The sequence below is a fragment of the Nannospalax galili genome, unplaced genomic scaffold (genome assembly GCF_000622305.1).
Source record: "Nannospalax galili isolate Female #2095 unplaced genomic scaffold, S.galili_v1.0 scaffold841, whole genome shotgun sequence".
Lineage (NCBI taxonomy): Eukaryota > Metazoa > Chordata > Mammalia > Rodentia > Spalacidae > Nannospalax > Nannospalax galili.
Window position 1 is genome coordinate 229,698 of NW_008345000.1, and position 18,894 is coordinate 248,591.

Below are 18,894 nucleotides of genomic sequence, written 5' to 3' on the forward strand. Positions count from 1 at the left end.
AGATGAGCATTGAATCCTGTCATTTTTATTTCTGTTTACATCTTGATATAGCTGTACTTTTCCACAGTTACACCTTCATTGAATTTCTTTCCACAACCCCTTGGGTATAGTCATTCCTTTCTTCAGCTCTTTGTATTGCTTCCAGAACTCTCTGAAGGGCTGGTTTTGTGGACATGAATTCCTTCAACCTATTTATTCCTTCATTTATGTCAATGAAGATTTTTCTTTCCCCTTCGACTATAATAGACACTTTGGCTTGGCATAGTAATCTGGATTGGCATCTCTGGTCATTTAAAACTGAGAATACTTTGGTCCAGGGTCTTCTGGCTTTCATAGTTTGCACTGAAAAGTCAGTTGTAATCCTAATGGGTTTTCCTTTATATATGATTTGTTGTTTCTCTTTTGCAGCTTTCAGAATTTTCTCTTTGTTTTGTGCGTGTAGTGTTTTTACTACGATGTGACGTGGAGAGTTTCTGTTCTGGTCCTGTCTGTTTTGTGTTCTGTATTCGTCTTGTATTTGTATGGGCATGTCTTTCTTTAAGTTTGGGAAATTTTCTTCCACAATTCTGTTGAAGATCTGGTCCATGCCATTGTCTTGGGATTCTTCATAAGTTTGGTCTTTTTATGGTGTCACACAATTCCTACATATTCCATTCTTGTGATTTCTTAAATATGTCATAGTCTTTGCGTGGTCTAGTTTGTCCACTTTATCTTTCAGTCTTGATATTCTGTTTTCCATTTCATTCATCCTATTGGTGAGGCCTTCTCTTGTCGTTTCTAATTGGCTTACTGAGTTTTTCACTTCCTTCTTCATTTCAGCCCAAGTAGTCTTCAATATTTCTGTTTTCTGAATTCATTCAGAAGTTTATCCCTATCTTCCTTCAGTTCTTTGATTTCTTTGTGTGCTCTTTAAAGTCACTGAATTCTTCTATTAAGTTTATAATTTTTCTTTTAAGTTCCATGTCCTGCATTATCTCTAGGGGGTTCTCCTTGTACTCCTCTAGAGGACTATTGTTAATTGGTGGGGATATGTCATTTTGGTTTTTCATGTTATTATTTTTTCTCTGTGATTTTGACATGTGAATTTCTTTTGTAGTTTCTGATTCTTGTATGAGACTTAAGCCTTCAAGTTTAGGTCTGCTTTTTTTCTAAACTTTATGTGTCTTTGTGGTTTACTTTTTGGGTATGAAAAGCTGGTTCCTCTAAGCTTCTTGTTTTCTCTTTTGATTTTATATTGGAGTGGCCAGATTGCTTTTGTCTTCAGGAATTCCCACAGAAGCCCAAGTCAGATGAGGATCAGATACTCTTGGGCTTTCTCCTAACGTTTGGATCCCTCCAGGAAAGATTTTGGCCTCATGAATTTGGGAGTTGGACTGGCCTGCGAGCTTGTCCCAGGAAAGATGCTGGTCTAGGGCGGTTGGTGGCCATGCCACCCAGAGATGCAAAGGGAAATGGGGGCAGGAAGTGGCCCCAAGGGCTCTTGGGGACTGCACTGAGGAGCTGGGTTGGTCAGGATGCAAAGGATCAGGAAGAGGAAAGGTCAGCCCCTGTGTCCAGGAAAGAGGCTGGCAGGTGGTGTAGGCCCAGGGGAGGAGAGGGAGGTGAGGGTGGGGCCAGGCCCAGAGTGCTTCTGGGGACTGGAAAAGTAAGTGGGTTAGTCTGGATGCAAAGGATCAGGAAGCATTGGTGGTTCCCCAGGTGTCTGGGGTGCCAAGACAAGGAATGGGACAGGATCCAAGCTAGGAGGTGAGACGGGCAGGGGAGATGGGAGGGTGAATGAAGCTGGGGGCGCTCAAGGCACAGAGGGCACATTCGACTTACCCCAGAGAGAGGCCTGCAGGTCGTGCAGGCCCAGGGAAGCAGAGCAATAAATAACATATTTTAAGACGTAAGCTATGCTTTCTTTGTTAATTTTTGTATACGTGTATGTGCACATGGGGATGTGTGCATACGTATACACATACCACAGTATGAGTGTGGAGACCAGAGGACAACTTTCAGGAATTGGCTCTCTCCTTCCACATGTGAGTCTTAGGGATTAAACTTGGGTTGTCGGCTTGGCAGCGAGTGCCTTTACCAGCTGAGCCATCTTGCCAACTCAAAACCTAGCATTTTTCCTCAATATTGTTGGAATCTATCACCAGCAGACCTGCACTGTAAAAATTACATAACATTTTGTTCAGGCACAAGGAAAACATCAGGTGAAGATACTAGTTTCCAAAGGAATGAAGACCAGTAGAAATATTCTTTAGTCTGTCCAAAAGAGAGCTGACTAAAATAATACACTATGGGACTTATGTAGAAATAAAATACTTTATAATGCATAAAGGAGAAAACAAAATAGAGGTGTGTGCTCGTTATTACTGTAAGGTTTTTTTAATTCTGTGTGAAGTGGTGTAGTGTTATGAAGACAGACTGATACATTAAAGACCTGCAGATACAAACCCTGGAGCAACAACTACAAAACAAAAGCAGAAATACAGTTAACAAGTCAATGGTATAGATAAGACACAACAAATCCAAAAGAAAAGAAATACAAAGAAGAAATGGGACAAACAGGAAAATGAGCAAGATGGTAGATTTAAGTCAGCCTGTTAATATTAAAGTTATCTAGACCAGCCCTGTGTAGTAGAAATATAATATGAACCATATACGTCATTGTAAAATGGAAGAATAGTAGCATTTTAAAAAGCAAGGCTAGGGTTGTAGTTCAGTTGATAGAATGTTTGCCTTGCATGCATGAAGCCTGGGCTTGACCTCCAGCACAAGGAAAAAGAGAGATGAAGTTAACGTTAATATGTTTTATTAAACCCAGTTATATCCAAAATATGTCATTTGGGCTTGTTCTTTTTGAAATAGGATATAAGTTTTACTTCTTATTTATAATAATGTATCTCAGGTGCTCAACCTTGGCTAGTTGCTGCTGTACTGAACACGTATGAGTGAAAGCTACATCTACTTACAGGACAAAGATTGTTAGCTACAGTAAAGGAAAACTGTCTGCAAGAAACTTTTTCCCCCACTACTAGGAATTGAGCCCAGGGCCTTGTGTATGTTTAGCAAATATTCTACACTAAGCCATGCCCCCCAACTACACAAGAAGCTATTTTAGATGTAACAACATGGGTGGGTTTACAAATAAAAGGATGGGAAAAATCATACCGTGCAAAACTAATCAAAAGACAAACAGTGGCTCTTAATAGTATACAAAATATATTTGGATCAAGGACTCCACACCTTTTAATAACAGGTTCAAAGCAAAGCAAAAGCTTATAAAACTAAAAGGAGAAATAAATCAGCAATTATCTGAAGATTTCAGTACTTCTGTACCTCTGTCTCTCTCAGTAATTGATAGAATAAGTAGAAAAATCAGTATGATATAATTGGAACAAGTAGGCAGAGCTCTTTTACCCAACTGACTGCAGACTAGAAACACTTCTTTACATAAACCTTTATGCCCTGCCTCTTGTGGAGAAAGTATGACTGCAGAATTTCCTGTTTGTTTTCCCTCCAGGACCCTAGTCCATGTTGTTTCTTAGTACTCATTTACATGGGTGAGCTGGAGAACAGCATGCAGAAATTATCTCCTCCTCCTCTTCCTCCTGCCCTCCTCTTACTCCTCTCCTCCTCTTCCTCCTCCTCCTCTTCCTTCTCCTCCTCGTCCTCCTTCTCTTCCTCCTCCTCTTCCTCCTGCCCTCCTTCCCCCTCCTCTTCCTCCCCCTCCCCCTCCCTCCTTGTCACTTTGAGATTTTTGTTCTTGTTTTTGTTCTACTGTGCAAGTTTATACTAATTTTTACCAGTTGTTTCCAAAATTGAATAATAGTAGGCTACTGGAATGCATTATTTCTTTCTTTTTTTAATTTTATTTACTATTTCAATTTTATGTGTATGAATGTATGTGAGTGCACTTGTATCGTGCAATGCCCATGGAGTACAGAATAGGCTGTCGGATCCCCTGGGACTGGAGTTATGAACAGTTGTTAGCTGCCATGTGGGTGCTGGGATTCGAACCCGGTTCTTCTGCAAGAACAGTGTTCTGAATTGCTGAGCCATCTCTCCAGCCCCAGAATACAATATTTCTAACTTCACATGTAAAGGGAAAAAGTCATGAGGAAAAATCTCATAGAAAATGTGAGAATGAGGAATTAAGATAGAATCTCCATAGCAGACTGGAACCATACTGAAGCCACAGCTAACCAGGCCAATTACATTTTGTAAGCCTAATCTTTGAAAGGAAAGAGGTATCTTTCAGCTTTTCAACATCACAGAAAGCCTTGTATGTAAAGTATTCCTACTTGATTGGTTGTAGGAAAGTAAAAAAGTACCATGGTCAACAGATTGTTATGGCAGAATCGAGATCTGGAATTAGAACTCATGCCTTTTTTTTTTTATTTGTGTGTATGCTTGTATGACTTTATGGGCACAATGTATATTCAGGTGCCCACAGAGGCCAGTGAGGTTTAGATCCCCTGGAACTGGAGTTGAAGGTGGTTGTAAACTGAGTGTAAGAAGGAAAGAAACTAGGAAATAGGAAATAAATTAGTTAATATGCTAGATCTGCCAAATATTAGAGATTCTTATAAGTGAAAATGATCGGAATAGACTTGCTGGTGTTTCTAGCATGACTCATAGGCCCCCTTCCATGTTATAGCTAACCTCTCCGAAGTGTTTTATCCTAGAATTATCCCTGATAAACCAGGAGCTTATGCAAAATCATGTGGAAAATCACAATTATTCTCCATAAAAATAGATACTGTCTGCTTTAAAACTTGAGCAGCAATTCTAATAATTTGTTCTTGGATTTCCATGTGAGGGAAAAAAATTCTCTATATAGAGTAAGTATGCTGTCTTCTTTGTTTTTCTATTAGGTCAGAACTTCTGGTTGAATGACCTTCTGAACCGTAGTAATTGAATGCTCTCGACTGCTGTTTTTCTGTGTCTTTCTGTGTCTTTTGTCTTAGGGTCTCCTTATGAGCACTGTCATGCCAGGACTAAGAACATTTCTTCCTAAACCAAACAGTAGGGTTCAAAATAAGCACAGAAGAGTTCAACATTAAGAGTATACCGCCAGGGGGTATTTTACTGCTAGATGTATGAGAAAACAAATTTGTCTGGTTTACTGGGCAAGAGAAAAAGATACAAATACCAGTGATCATTAATGTCACTGTGGAAACATTCAGAAAAAAGGGTTAAATGCCTAGTTTGAAAACACTAGGCTTCTTTCAACTTTGGCCTGGCAGCTCTTCAAATAAAATCTAAAAGGAACAAAGACACTGTAAACAACTCTTCCATCCTCAAGATTGCATAGACAAGCAGACGCTTGCTCGTGGCAGGGCTCTGAAGGCAGTAGGAAGGGCAGTTCCTTAGGCACCAGCACCACAGAGGCAACAGGCTAGTGTGTGCCCCACAAAGGGTGACAAGTGCCTAACTAATACTGCAGTGGTTTTCAGATGTGCTACGGGGCAAGACAAACAGTAAGACACGGGGCTTTCAGCCCCCTCTTTAAAAGGGAACTTAAAACCTGCAGGAGCTCAGAGAACCTTGTGTGGAAGGAGGGCTCTTGCCAGTGGGGAAGGACAGGATCTCATCTTCACGAAATACAAGCAAACGCTGTGCCCATCGTGGCTTCCTTTCATCTCGAACACTGTCTCTCTCTCATTTCTTCTTCCTTCACCCTCAGCCCTCTGTGGGATGACATGTAGGATTCTTCTTACTAGCCTGTTTTGAGTATGATTGTGTCTTGGCTGAATTATGGCAATTTTCCTCATTTGAAGCAATTCATTGAAGAAATAGCTGAAAAACTGAAGGGGACTTGGATCTAAACTAGGGCTATCATCACAAATCCTCAGCAAATGGGGGGATACGTTGAGGCTACCAGACTTCTCTCCTGGGATACAGGGAAAACAAAAAGGGACCCAGATCATTCCATAGAACCAATTCACTAGTCGACTACTTGGAGGAAACCATTTCCAACCTTGGTTGGAGGCAACACAAAGGCAATGAAAGGATGGTTCTCGTGGGAAGCAGATGCTGTCACTGTACTCGTATTCAGTCACTAGGCTCTGTTGTTCAACTTAGTTTTTGGCTTTATTGTTCATTCTCTTGAGGTGGGAGGAAGAACTTCACTGTGTAAGTTCAACTTAATTTGTTCCATTTTAGAACTCTTTCCTTCTGAAAAATTAGGTGGGCACCTCTTTTTTTTTTTTTTTTTTTTAATCTCCAAGTTAGTGATTCAAGAGGTAATAACTGTCTGATGAGCACCCGGGAGAGTACTATTGCACGGCATTTATGTTCTTGACTACCCTTATCTCTACCCGAATCCTTTTAGTCCTTAATGCCTGGTAAACTGCAAGCCTGTCAGCCCTGTTGGGCTCTCACTGACTGTCTGGTTATCAGCCTATTGACTTTGCCCCTATAATTGAAGAGGATAGCCTTATAACATGGTTAACTTAGTGGACTGGGTAGAATTCTACAGGAAATTAATCAATTCCTTTTGGCTAATTTTCTCTTACTAGAGACTGTAGTTTACTCTCCAGAAATCTGTGCTTTACAAACAGATCTGCTAGCATTAGTAGCTGTTTTCACAAGGTAGATGCATTGTCTAGCATCGTTATTTTCTGGCAGTTAAACTGAAAATCTAGATTTGAAAGTCATACCATTCTAATTATACCTTGATTCATTTTCATTATTTAAAATAACTGAGGACAGTTAGCTGTTAGGCAGAGAATTAACCACAGCCTGAGCCATCTGCTCCCTCTGGGCCATTGCACAGTAATCAGAGCCGTAAAACACTGCCTTTCTTCAGACCTAGCCTTCTGGCCACCTTAGAGCACTGCTTCGTGGTGAGTATAGTTTCACTGAAACTGCTTGGACATCCGCATCTATAGGCCCTTTCTCTAGTCTAGACCGTGCTCGGGTATTCCTGGCAGTGTTCCCACTGCCTACTCAGTATGGAGTTGCATGATGTTGGACAGTAGCTCAATGCTGTGGCATTCTGGTGTGTAAATATTTGTCAAAGGACAGGGCAGTTTCCCATTCCTCAAAAAGCATTCTGAAAAATGTGCTTGTTTTCATAGTCATATTTCCAGCTGTAGCTCAGTTAGGCCATTCATTCCTTTCAGTTGACAGACACTGACCTGGCCTCAGCTGCCCACATAAAGTAAGTATGCAGTAGCTTTTAGGACAGTAATGTGCGTGCTTTAGTACCAGAGAGTCCTGGACTTAAAGGAACCATAGGCAACATAGTTACCGTTAGAGAAGACATCACTTCATCGACAGAATCAGCTGTCTCGTGTCAAGCATTTTAATTTCTTTTACTCATACTTGATACTGGGGGAGTAACACAGTCAGCCAAGATGAGAAAGCTAAGCATTTCAGTTCTTCATGTTTATGACTTAACTTTTAGATTGCTAATATTTTTTATACTGCTTCCATGTCTGCCTCTGTAAAAGTGACATTGCTGAGCTATTGCAAGTGTTTTTCACTGTGATTCATAGTTTGTAATGTCACTTAGTTCTACTCGAGACCAAAACAGTTTCCCAATGCAGTGTGGCTAATGAGACTGAAATGGCGGTCTTTAATTGTGGGACAGGATTTTCTCTTTGTACAAGACCAGATAACCCTTATATAACATTTAAACTCTTTAATCCCAGAACTCAAGGCTAATGCAGGAAGTGTAGCATAAGTTTGAGGTCAGCCTGGGCTAGATAGTGAGTTCCAGGCCAGAGTGCTGCAGAGTGAGAACCCGTGTCTCAATAGAGAGTGGGAGAGAGAGAAGGGAGAGAAAGAAGAAAGAGATAAAAAAGATTAGAATTGATCTTAGGAACCACTTCCAGTGCAAACTGATAAAAGTAACTGCTGATGAGCCGTAGTAAACTACATGCACTCCTTCCTCTTCTTTCTCCAAACCCTCACCTTCCTCCTTAACCTCCGTTTCTTATAAGTCTGGCTGGCGTCTACCTGTTTGCTCTGTTTTCCCAGCAGCTAAACTCAACTGTTTAATACTTTCAGAAGTATGATTAATAAAATCTTCATACTAAGTAAAACTGGATATTTTAAATGTATCTGTTGGAGCATTTACTGAATTGAGCAGGGAACAACAACATTCAGTATACCAACTGCTTTTCCATTATCACGCCACTGTTTTGAACTGTCTATTCCAATAATGTGTAATTTCTTCCTGCAGATTATCAATTTCTACATGAATATGCTAATGGAACGAAGTAAAGAGAAGGGATTTCCAAGTGTACATGCATTTAATACCTTTTTCTTCACTAAATTAAAAACGGCTGGTTATCAAGCAGTAAAGCGTTGGACAAAGAAAGTGGATATATTTTCTGCTGACATTCTTCTGGTGCCCATCCACTTGGGTGTGCACTGGTGTCTAGCTGTGAGTACCTCCTTTATCTTTGATAAAATTAAAAAGGATGAACATAGACAACACAGAGGATCATGAGCCCTACATCTTCACTTGAGCAAGAGAGGAGGATTTAGTAATTATAAGTTGGCTGAAAAGTAGATAAAGCAGTGAATTTTCTGTCTAGAGATACTTGACTTTGAAGAGAGCAGTGAATTTTTCTTTTTTGGAATATTTAAGAGAGTTATAGCGCTTTTCACCAATTGTTAGAGATGGGGAGGAAAAGTAGCACCTTAGGACATTGCCAACTCAGACTCTGACCATTATTTTCTGCCTAATTATGACTTGCCTTGCATGTGTATCTGAGTTCATGGATTCATTAATTTAGTGTTAATAAAAGTTACTTTATATTCTGTTTTGAGTTGGGCCCACCAAGAATCCCATCCCTGTAAGACTGTGTCTCCCCTTCCAGTAGCCATCAATTGCCAAAAGTTCTTAGGTTGTATTGGGAATCCTTACCCACTTCCCCGTGTCTAGGCTGGAATTTTCTCTGGTTTGAGCTTGCATGGGACTTGTGCATGCTGCCACCATTGCTGCAAATTCATATGAGTAACTGACCAGCTGTCTGGGAGACTGTTTCTTCGTAGTCATCTGCCTCCTCTGGCTCTTAAAATCTTTCCACCTTCTCTTCCACAATGATCCCTGAGCCTTGGGAGGCAGAAGACAAAACCAGGATCTTTTCATCATCTTACTGAAACTATGGAAATGATCTTAAGATACTCAACTTACTTTCTTTTAAGCATATGTTGTTTTTCTGGAAGAAACGGAATTGTAGAAAAAGGTTACAGACCAATAATGGATCCACCAATTGATCTGTTCCCCAGCATAGCTCTATGTAAATAATCTCCTTGTTCTTCAGCATAACATAATGCAAAATATCCATCAAATGTCTCACAGTTCTACACGAAGAGCCAGGACAGGGAAAAGCTGATAAAGCACTTGTCTTCACTGCATAAACACACACTGTTTTTCTTCTCTCCAGGTTGTAGACTTCAGAAAGAAGAGTATTACCTATTATGATTCTATGGGTGGAATAAACAGTGAAGCCTGCAGGACCCTCCTGTAAGTTGAGGGTGGAAGAGTATGGTGTTATTTGCTCTGTTTTTCTAGCTGTTAAACTCAATTATTTACCTTCAGAAACATGATTAATAAGATTTTCATAGTAAGTACAAATGGGTATTTTAAGTCTAAGTAAAATTTAATAATGTACCAAAATATGCCTTGATGAAGTCAATTACTGTCCTAGAACATTAAATATAGAGTCAATATATAGATACACAGTGAACTGTTAGAACTCATTTAATACAACTTTCTAATGTTTTAGGTGAAAAAAACCAAGCCCCACAGAGGCAACTTTGATTTGCCCAGGTCCTAACTAGGTAGTGGCTCACTGGGAAGCTAGAATGCAAATCTCTCTCTCTCTCTTTTTTTTTTTTTTTTTTTTTTTTTTTTTTTTTGGTCTTTTTGAGACAGGGTCTCCCTGTACCCCCAGCTGTCCTGGAACTCACTATGTAGACCAGACCAGGCTGGCCTTGAACTCACAGAGATCCACCTGCCTCTGCCTCCCAAGTGCTGGGATTAAAGGCGTGCACCACCACACCCGGCTTTTTTTTTTTTTAATATTTTATTTATTATTTTTATTTTATGTGTATGCGTGTATTGCCTGCACATAGGTAAATGCACCCATGTCGTGCTATGCCTGGGGAGGACAGAAGAGTCTGGATCCTCTGGAACTGGAGTTATGGGTAGTTGTTAGCGGCCATGTGGGTGCTGGGATTCGAACCCAGGTCTTCTGCAAGAACAGTCAGTGTTCTTAATTGCTGCACTATCTCTCCAACCCCCAGAATGCAAATCTCTTATACCCTTCTTTTTTCTCTTTCTAAAACACCTATTCCTTCCTATTCAGCAGGTAGATGGCCAGGGGGAAGGTAGGTTCCAGAAAAGTGAGTTTACACTTAGGAAGAATGCTCTAGGGCTGGGGAGATGACTCAGAGATTAAAGCACTCTCTGCTACTGCATAAGCTTGAGAAGTTACTTTAGGTCCCCAGAACCCACACCAGTGCTGTATGGGCATGGATCCTGCTTGTAATTCCAGCCTCCGGAGAGTGGAAATAAGAATGCCCAGAGTAAGACTAGCAGTTTCAGTGAGCTCTGAGTTTGAGTGAGAGACCCTGCCTCAGTGAAGAAAGTTGAAGATGATTGAGAATGGTCTCATACACGTGAAAAGGCAGGGGTACTCTTTGTTTATTTTTATTTTATGTGTATGTTTTGCCTCCATTTCTATAAGCGTACCCATGCATGCAATGCCCATGGAGGCTGGAAGAGGGCTTCAGATCCCCTGGAACTGGAGTTAAGGACAGGTGTTAGCTGTCATGTGGTTCCTGGGAAAGGAACCCAGGTCCTCTGCAAGAGCAACCAGTGCTCCTAACCACCAAGCCGTCTCTCCAACCCCAGGAGGTCCAAACCTACCAATGTTAAAACCATAACTTGATACCACTAGACAAAATTTTATCTGTTTGAGAACTCTAAAAGAAAAGGAATCAAAATTTGTTCCTTAGGAAGATTAGTAGGCTGAAGAACTTTAGAAAGAATAGTACTATCGTGCATATCAGAGGCAGAGATCATGTCCCTCTTAAGTTGGCAGAATGGGTTGATGGGGAAGTTGTAAGAGTTAGACTCAGTCCCAGAAGCTTGGCAGTCCAGAGATTCCCAGCATCATATACTGTTCTCCTCAGAAGAGCAGATGAAACTCTATTGAGGATTGCCAGCCCCATTCTTAGGGTGACAGCTACTGTCAGAGTTCCCCATCACTTATCTCATTCTGTTTCAACACCTTTAGGCAATACCTAAAGCAAGAGAGTATTGACAAGAAAAGGAAAGAGTTTGACACCAATGGCTGGCAGCTCTTCAGCAAGAAAAGCCAGGTATGTTGTCCGTAGATGTGTTGTAAGCCCTGAAAAATACGTTTGTAGGGGAGGAGAGGGTTTTACTGTTTGTGTCCAGGAGCTTTCTTTTTCATTTGTTTGGTGTTTTTTGAGGCGGGCTCTTAATGTGTAGCTCTGGCTATCTTGGAACTCTGTATGTAGACCAGAGTGGCCTTGGAGTCACAGAAATCTGTCTGCTTCTGCCTCCTGAGTGCTAGGACTAAAGGTGTGCATGACCATGCCTCGCTGGGACTATCTGTCTTAATGTCTATCTTTGTTTCCTCAGGGAAGGTCATGATGTATTTCTTGGGTAGAACTGTTTTCTAAATGCCTAGGTGTTTTGCTAAATTGTTCTGAACTCCAATGAGAAACATTTGTTGATTGTTTGACCCTTAGTGGAAGAACCAGTTTTTATACCCTGGGTGCTGTGAAAGTCTGAGATACTTTCTGTGTAGTAGGAAGTAAACAAATGCACAAAGGGGATCAAAATGGTACTTGTTTTTCCCTTTGCATCTCTGTTGTCCTGAATAGGGGATCTAGGATCATGTGTTCAAAATTCAGGGAGATGGTATAAAATTGGTATCCTTTGCTTCTTTTTAATCAAGAATGCAAGAAGCTTGCAAAGATATTGTGTTGTTATTGTTGATCTTTCAGGAAATTCCACAACAAATGAATGGAAGTGACTGTGGGATGTTTGCTTGCAAATATGCTGACTGTATTACCAAAGACAGACCAATCAACTTCACACAGGTGAGGTGGGTGTTCAGGAGGGAGCCCTAGGCACCTTGTCTCCAAGGTGCCCACAGATGCTTCTCCTTCTGAGTGTTTTGTGGAGACCCTGCCCTGATCTTTCACGTGTTTTAGCTTATGTCTCATAATACTGGTGGCTACTATCTATGATACTGCACCAAAAATAAAAAAAGATAGTGATGGCTCACATCCTGGGTTACCAGATAACACATATGGTAGTAAATGGGTCTTGGTTAAAAGCAGAGCCTTATGTTCTGCCCATCTCCCCCACCTACTTTAAATCTTCTAAGATACAGAAAACTGGGACCAGAGAGCTTTCTTTATTCCCTTGAATTTAGTTTGCATTCAGGTTTTGGAATAAGCCCCAACCTTATCTAGTATAATTTATTACAGTACCCTTTATTTGTTCCCTTACTCAATGCAGGTGGTCAGTCATATTTCAGTATATAGTCAGTCACTTCTATATACTGTTCTGAAGCAAGGTGGATTAAAACTTGAGATGGGGGCTGGAGAGATGGCTAAGTGGTTAAGAACACTGGTTGTTCCTATAGAAGACCTGGGTTTGAATCCCAGCACCCACATGGCAACTAACAACTGTCCGGAACTCCAGTTCCAGGGGATCTGACAGCCTCTTCTGACTTCCGCAGGCATTGCACAACACGGGTGCACTTAATTATATGCAGGCAATACACACATACACATACACATAAAATTAAAATAATAAGTTATTAAAAAACAAAAAAAAACTTGAGATGGTGGGGCTGGAGAGATAGATCAGCAGTTAAGAACACTGACTCCTCTTGCAGGAGACCCAGGTATGATTCCCAGCACCCACATGGTGGCTAACAGTCATTTGTAACTCCAGTCCCAGGAGATCCAACGTTCTCTCTTGACCTCCTCGGGCATTGCACGACACAGGTGCAGGTGCACTTACGTACATGAAAGCAATACACTCATACACAAAATAAAAAACTAAAGTTTTTTTAAAAAGACTAGAGATGGCTTATTCTGATGTTTTCCACTTTTCATTTCTTTTTGAAGCGGTGGCTTTTCTAAATGAACCCCTTCTTATTTGAAGTTTTTACATGATATATATGTTATATATCTATATATATGTTATATAAATATAACATAAACAAATGAAACATATACTGATAATCATAAAGCATTTATTTTAGAGCAGTTCTTTGGTATGCATATAATTTTATCATTAAAGACAAAAGGAGAGCTTGTCATGGTGGCGCCTGCCTTAAATCCCAGCACTTGGAAGGCAGAGACAGGTGGATCTCTGAGTTCAAGGCCAGCCTGGTCTACATAATGAGTTCCAGACCAGCTGGAACAGGCCGTTTTCTCAAAAGACCAAAAATAAAAAAAGAGAGAGACAGACATACACAAAAGGAAATTTGAATACTGACAAAATGGATCTGGTTATATTTATAGAAAGAATTAAATCTGGACTGAAGATTTGTTACTGCAGTATATAGCACATCTTCAACTTTTTTCAGAGTTGATTGGTAGCTTGATTTTGTGAGCAGGGCTGCTGAGAGTACCGTTCCACATAATACCTGACACAAAATGGCTGAAGTGTGAGTTGCAAGTCATCAACTGGGGCGGGTGGCATTGCAGCATGCATGTGGAAGCCAGAGGACAACTTGTAGAAATTGGTTCTTTATTTCTATCATGTGGGTCCCAGGGATCAAACTCAATTTGTTGGACCCACTGAGCCATCTGACTGGCCCAAACAGCATTTTTTTTTTTTTTTTTTTTTTTTTTTTTTTTTTTTTTAAAAAAAAAACTGAGACAGGGTCTCTCTGTAGCTCCAGCTGGCCTGGAACCTGCCTCACCATTCTGAATGCTGGGATTAAAGGCATGCGCCACTACACCTGGGCCAAACAGCAGTTTTTAAAATTAAACATTCTAGCACAATACAATCCAGAGTTAAAATAATTTGATATTATAAACTGAGGCGTGATAAGAAAATACTAAAATTCTCTGCTTTCCATTATTAAACCATTATGTTTCTTTAAGAGCAGAAAATTTTATATGCAGTAAAATATTGCATTTCATAATGTACAAAAGTCTAGAATCTGAGGTGTTCAGACAGTATTAGTTGTCATTGTGTGGTATGACAGAATGCACAGTGTAGTATACGTGTTAAATGTTCAGAACTAAGGCTGCAATGAAGTCACGCAATATAACACAGGTAAGCTCTACCAGAAACACCTTGGATTCATTATGCATTTGAGTTTGAATTAATTTGGAGGCATTGTACACTTAGAAATCTTTTACACTTGGCAAATTTTTTCACATTGGCAACATTCAGTTACAAATTCAGTTGCCAATATAAGGTCTAGACCAAACTGAGATAACTCTTCAAGTTCTGCTCACTTCTCCCAGAAAGTGTTTTTCATTTTCAGGTCTTAGTCTCAAATACTCGAAAGTTCAACAGAAAAGTCTTGATAGACACCATTCTCAAAATTCTTGGTGTCATTTGGACATAGCCTGGAGACTACTGGTGGTGCCTATAACTCCTAAGACTGTAGCAGTAGAAAATAACAATAAAAATAGCAGTAGAAAGAAGCAATGAAAGAAAAACTACATGTAATCAAGAATGAGGCTTGAAAGACCAGAAATGTGACCGAGTCTGCTAGCTGGAAACCTTAGGAAGGGCATGGAGAAAGGAATGAAAATTAAGAGTGTCTTGTGTCCCTTCAGCAACATATGCCATACTTCCGGAAGCGAATGGTCTGGGAGATCCTCCACCGAAAGCTCTTGTGAAGGCTGTCTCAATGAGCAGACGCTGATCCTGTGGGGAACCAGCCCTTTGCTGTCTACAGAGACCTTGGAAACAGCTGCTTCTACCCCCTTGGTCTTGTAACACCTGTGATCCTGGACCAGGCCCAGGCGAGATGCATTCACAAGCACATCTGCCTTTCCTTTTGTATCTCAGATACTATTTTTGCAAAGAAACTTTGGTGCTGTGAAAGGGGTGAGGGAGAAGCTGAAGAGAGAGACTGCTGTTCACTTCCTCAGTTCTGCCATCTTGCTTTCAAAGGGCTTCAGCCACATAGAGCCCCTAATCGGAGGGGGTTCAAGGAAAGCCTGGAAATATTCTTGTTGCTAGGCCTTACTAAGAAGTAGGAAAGGGCATGGACAGTAGGTAGGGAAAAGCCACCAGCACATACATGCATATAGACAAACCCACGACTTACAGGATGCAGAGTTAGGAATGAGACCGTAAACTGGGCTTTGGGGCACGAGCTTGATTCCCCTCCTCCAGGACCCTTCCTATTTATATGCCCCTATATAAAACCTAATTGCTTCTCTACAAAGCTGTTTTAAAATCACTATCCCACGCTGAGGTACAGTACACAAGCTCTGGCAGACTCCACGGTCCCGAGCAGTTCATTCCATATGAGCAGGGGTTTGCATGTGCCAATAGTGTGTGCTGTGGAGAAGACCCGCCCAGGAGAGTTCAGTGCAACAACAGGGCCCCAGTTTTACTGCTGCCTACTTCTGACCAAGAAGAAGGGACCTCAGTCCTTAGCATAAAATTCCAGAGTTGGATGAATGCAGGTCTAGTTGGTTTGTGACTAGTTTAAATATGTTTCTAACCACAGAGAATTTTATATATACATATATATTTATATATGTATATATATATATATTTCACAGGGATATGCTTTAAAAAAAGAAGACTGAATGTGTTCACCATTTAGCCTGTAGATTTATTTTCATTTTTCAAATTCTGGCACATAGAGATCCCAGTCCCTATGTATAGGGTGTTTGTAGACTTCCTAACAGAATTCTGAGGCCTGGTTGAACTTGGGCTTAGGGGTAAAGGTTATCAAGGTAAACAAAATTTTCAACTGAAAAATGGGTGGAGTTTAGACTGTTGAACTTGAGATTTTCAAATTGCTGTTCCTTTTGTTCTTTCTAGTATCTCTCCCACCCTCTGAGAGCTCCTAAGGTTTAGATAGTGAGATGATCCAATGCCAGTGTCATTTTGTACTTATGTTCCAAAGCAGGAACATTTTATACTTTTTTCTGTATTGTAATAGGTAGTTTTGTATAAAATCTCTCCTCCTGGCCCCTTATATCCCATCCTTTCCAGCATTGTGCTTTCTCCTTGGGCTTATTTGAAAAATTTACTCTGTTTTATACCAAGCTTGTTTAGTATTTTTTCTATGTTTTACCACAAGTTACAATTTGAAAAGAAAACTATTTTTTTTAAGTATTCCATTGTTAATTGAATGTTACTGTCTCCACTCCAACAACCGGTTGTCGCCCCTCCCTCCCCTTTTCCCTAACTCTCTGCCTTTTTGGGGAAGAGACCACCTTTGGGTGTTTATTTTCTTCCTTCTTTCCCTTCTTACATAACTGCCTACCTCCCTCTTTCCCTCCCTCTTCCCCTTCTTTTTTTTCTTTTGATATTTTCTATAGGAAATAAATAGCTTTCTATATATGAGTTGCTGGGACCTTTCACATTCTCTTTCAGAAAACTATGGCATGCAGACTCACTGTAGGACTTTAGAATATTGTCCTATTCTTGGTACTTAGTGTATTTAAGTAATCATTTACAAGGTAACAATATGGTGTCAATTTGGACTATTGATCAAAAGACTTGAGTTGTTCAGGCTTTCTCACTATTGTGTGGGGTTCATCGCAAGGTAGTTTTCTGTATTTATTGTTTGTTCTTTTAGATAATACCTGTTTTATCTTCCTCAGAGATTTTTTTGTATGGACCAAAGCAACAAATATTTATTGGCATGTGTAGCAGAGTATGAAACATGCAACAAAAGCACTTTGAAAATATATAAGGATTGTCGGGCCCGTCTGGAGTCGGCGCCCTTTCCCCACTGCAGTGTAAACAAGAACAAGGTAGAAGTTAGTGATCCCAAGGCCGCTCTCCATCTCAGGTCTGCTAGGAGTGGGCAAGCTGGGACCCAGGGTGGCTTAATGGGAACCAAGTACAGACATGTAGAGTGGGCCCTTCCTAGAGAGCCAACCAGCAAGATCAGGACAAGTATCTGGGAAGCTTCCTGAATGTAGGAGTAGATGACTTTGATGAGCAAGACCGAAGGTGTTTCTATACTCCATGGCCAAGGACATGTTACCAGTATCTTGTTTAATCTGCTTTAAACTAAATAAGAGTTATTGTCCTTCTCTCTTTTCCCTGTGCTCAGTGCTCATAATCACCACACCTCCCTTACAGAAGGAGTCCTGTATGGGTGACAAGAGCTGGGTGGCAGGTACAGAGTCTTTAATGAAAACCACAATCCTGACAGTCATTCCTGGACTACACACAGAGAAAATAAGATTGTTCCTCCCCACTTGAGAACGTGTTATAGTGCATGGAGACTAGTTAATCCCATTGATTGCCTGAGACCAACTGGTACTGCCAGGAGTGTGTGTAGGGTTCACTGTAAGTATTTTTCCTTCATGGAGACAGGCTGTCAGCTCACTTATCTGTGTATGAGGTGTACTTCTGTGTGGAATCACCTTCTCTATTTTGACATCTTCTGCCCACTATTAGCGATGAGTTTTCGTGGTACAGGGTAGAACAGATAACCTGGAAAAACATTTCTACCCACCCCATCCCACAGCCTGTCCATCACTGCTCCCTGATTTTACACGGCCCATGATAGGATCTGGTGAACAGAGACAGTTCATTAAAGAGTGCCATTGTTGAGCCAGGCGTGGTGGCGTACACCTTTAAGCCCAGCACTTGGGAGGCAGAGGCAGGCAGATCTATATGAGTTCAAGGCCAGCCTGGTCTACATAGTGAGTTCCAGGATAGCTGGGGCTACAAAGAAACCCTGTCTCAAAAAGACCAAAAAAGAGCAAAGGAGTGCCATTGTTTTTAATACCTTAGCCTCTGATCCTTCTGTGCCATCCTCCCAGCTCTGAAAACATGTTAGACTAAAAGGTGACTGACATTTGGGTTTTTGGTTTTGTTTTGTTGTTCCCTGACTGTACCTGGATGGTCAGTACAAGATATTTCAAGTTAAAATCGAAGGCCAATGTTAACACTGGCTTGATGTAAACTTAAAGGCTACATCAAAGCCCTGCCTAAAGATGACGGACCTAGCTGTAGACTCTTCTTCCTTCTGAGCTGAGGAGTAGCCATCAGTTATTTTGCACTTCTAGGGATTGCCCTGTCCTTCACAGAACCCAACTGCTAGAAAAAGGAAAATGGCAGAGTGGCACCTGAGCGCCCAGGGGCCCATGCTGCTGGGCACCTCTCATTCAGTTTACCCCTTTGGACTCCTTTCGCATGCACCCAAATCTGATCTCAAAACCTTCTCTGGTCACATTATCTAAAAATCTCTTGTGTGAACCTCTGCAGCCCTTTTAGAGAGCAGCATCCTGTCATCTTTTACATCAGTAGGACCGAAACACAGAACTGCTGAGGCCAGGTGAATGGTTTGGTGCCCCGCCCTCCAAACTGAATGCAAGCTGCTGCATTCTGACTGCCAAGGATGAGGAAGGACTCATCCTCTGAAACATTTGTTTACAATGATAATATTGTGCGGGAGGGAAGAAGGATTATGGCAGCCTCTGTGGTCCCAGAGAGTTCATCCTGGCCTCAAACAGTGCCCCGCTCTGCCCTTAACAGAAGCACCTTCCTCAGAAGTGGAGCATGCTGCCATTTGGGGTACTCAGGCTCTATCTCAAGAAGCTTTTCCGAGAATCTTTTCTATCCTTTCTTTTGGGTCATTTTCTCCTTTTTATTGTCAGTGACGTCCCTTGTACATTGAGATGCTGGATCCCTTTCTCTTTAAAGGTACTTTCCTTACCCAA

At 41.1% G+C, this 18,894-nt stretch overlaps 1 protein-coding gene across 5 annotated transcripts in view; it reads left to right on the forward strand.

Annotated features, from left to right (window-relative positions):
* The window catches only part of Senp1 (SUMO specific peptidase 1), a 69,736-nt gene extending 53,408 nt beyond the window's left edge, over positions 1-16,328 (forward strand). For all 5 annotated transcript variants that reach the window (XM_029567444.1, XM_017800180.2, XM_029567445.1 and 2 more), the window contains 5 exons: positions 8,186-8,389; positions 9,399-9,478; positions 11,256-11,340; positions 11,995-12,090; positions 14,806-16,328. In XM_029567444.1, coding sequence (XP_029423304.1) covers positions 8,186-8,389; positions 9,399-9,478; positions 11,256-11,340; positions 11,995-12,090; positions 14,806-14,868 — 528 coding nt within the window. In that variant the 3' untranslated portion in view covers positions 14,869-16,328. The remainder of the gene's footprint in view (positions 1-8,185; positions 8,390-9,398; positions 9,479-11,255; positions 11,341-11,994; positions 12,091-14,805) is intronic.
* The last annotated feature ends 2,566 nt before the right edge of the window (positions 16,329-18,894 follow it).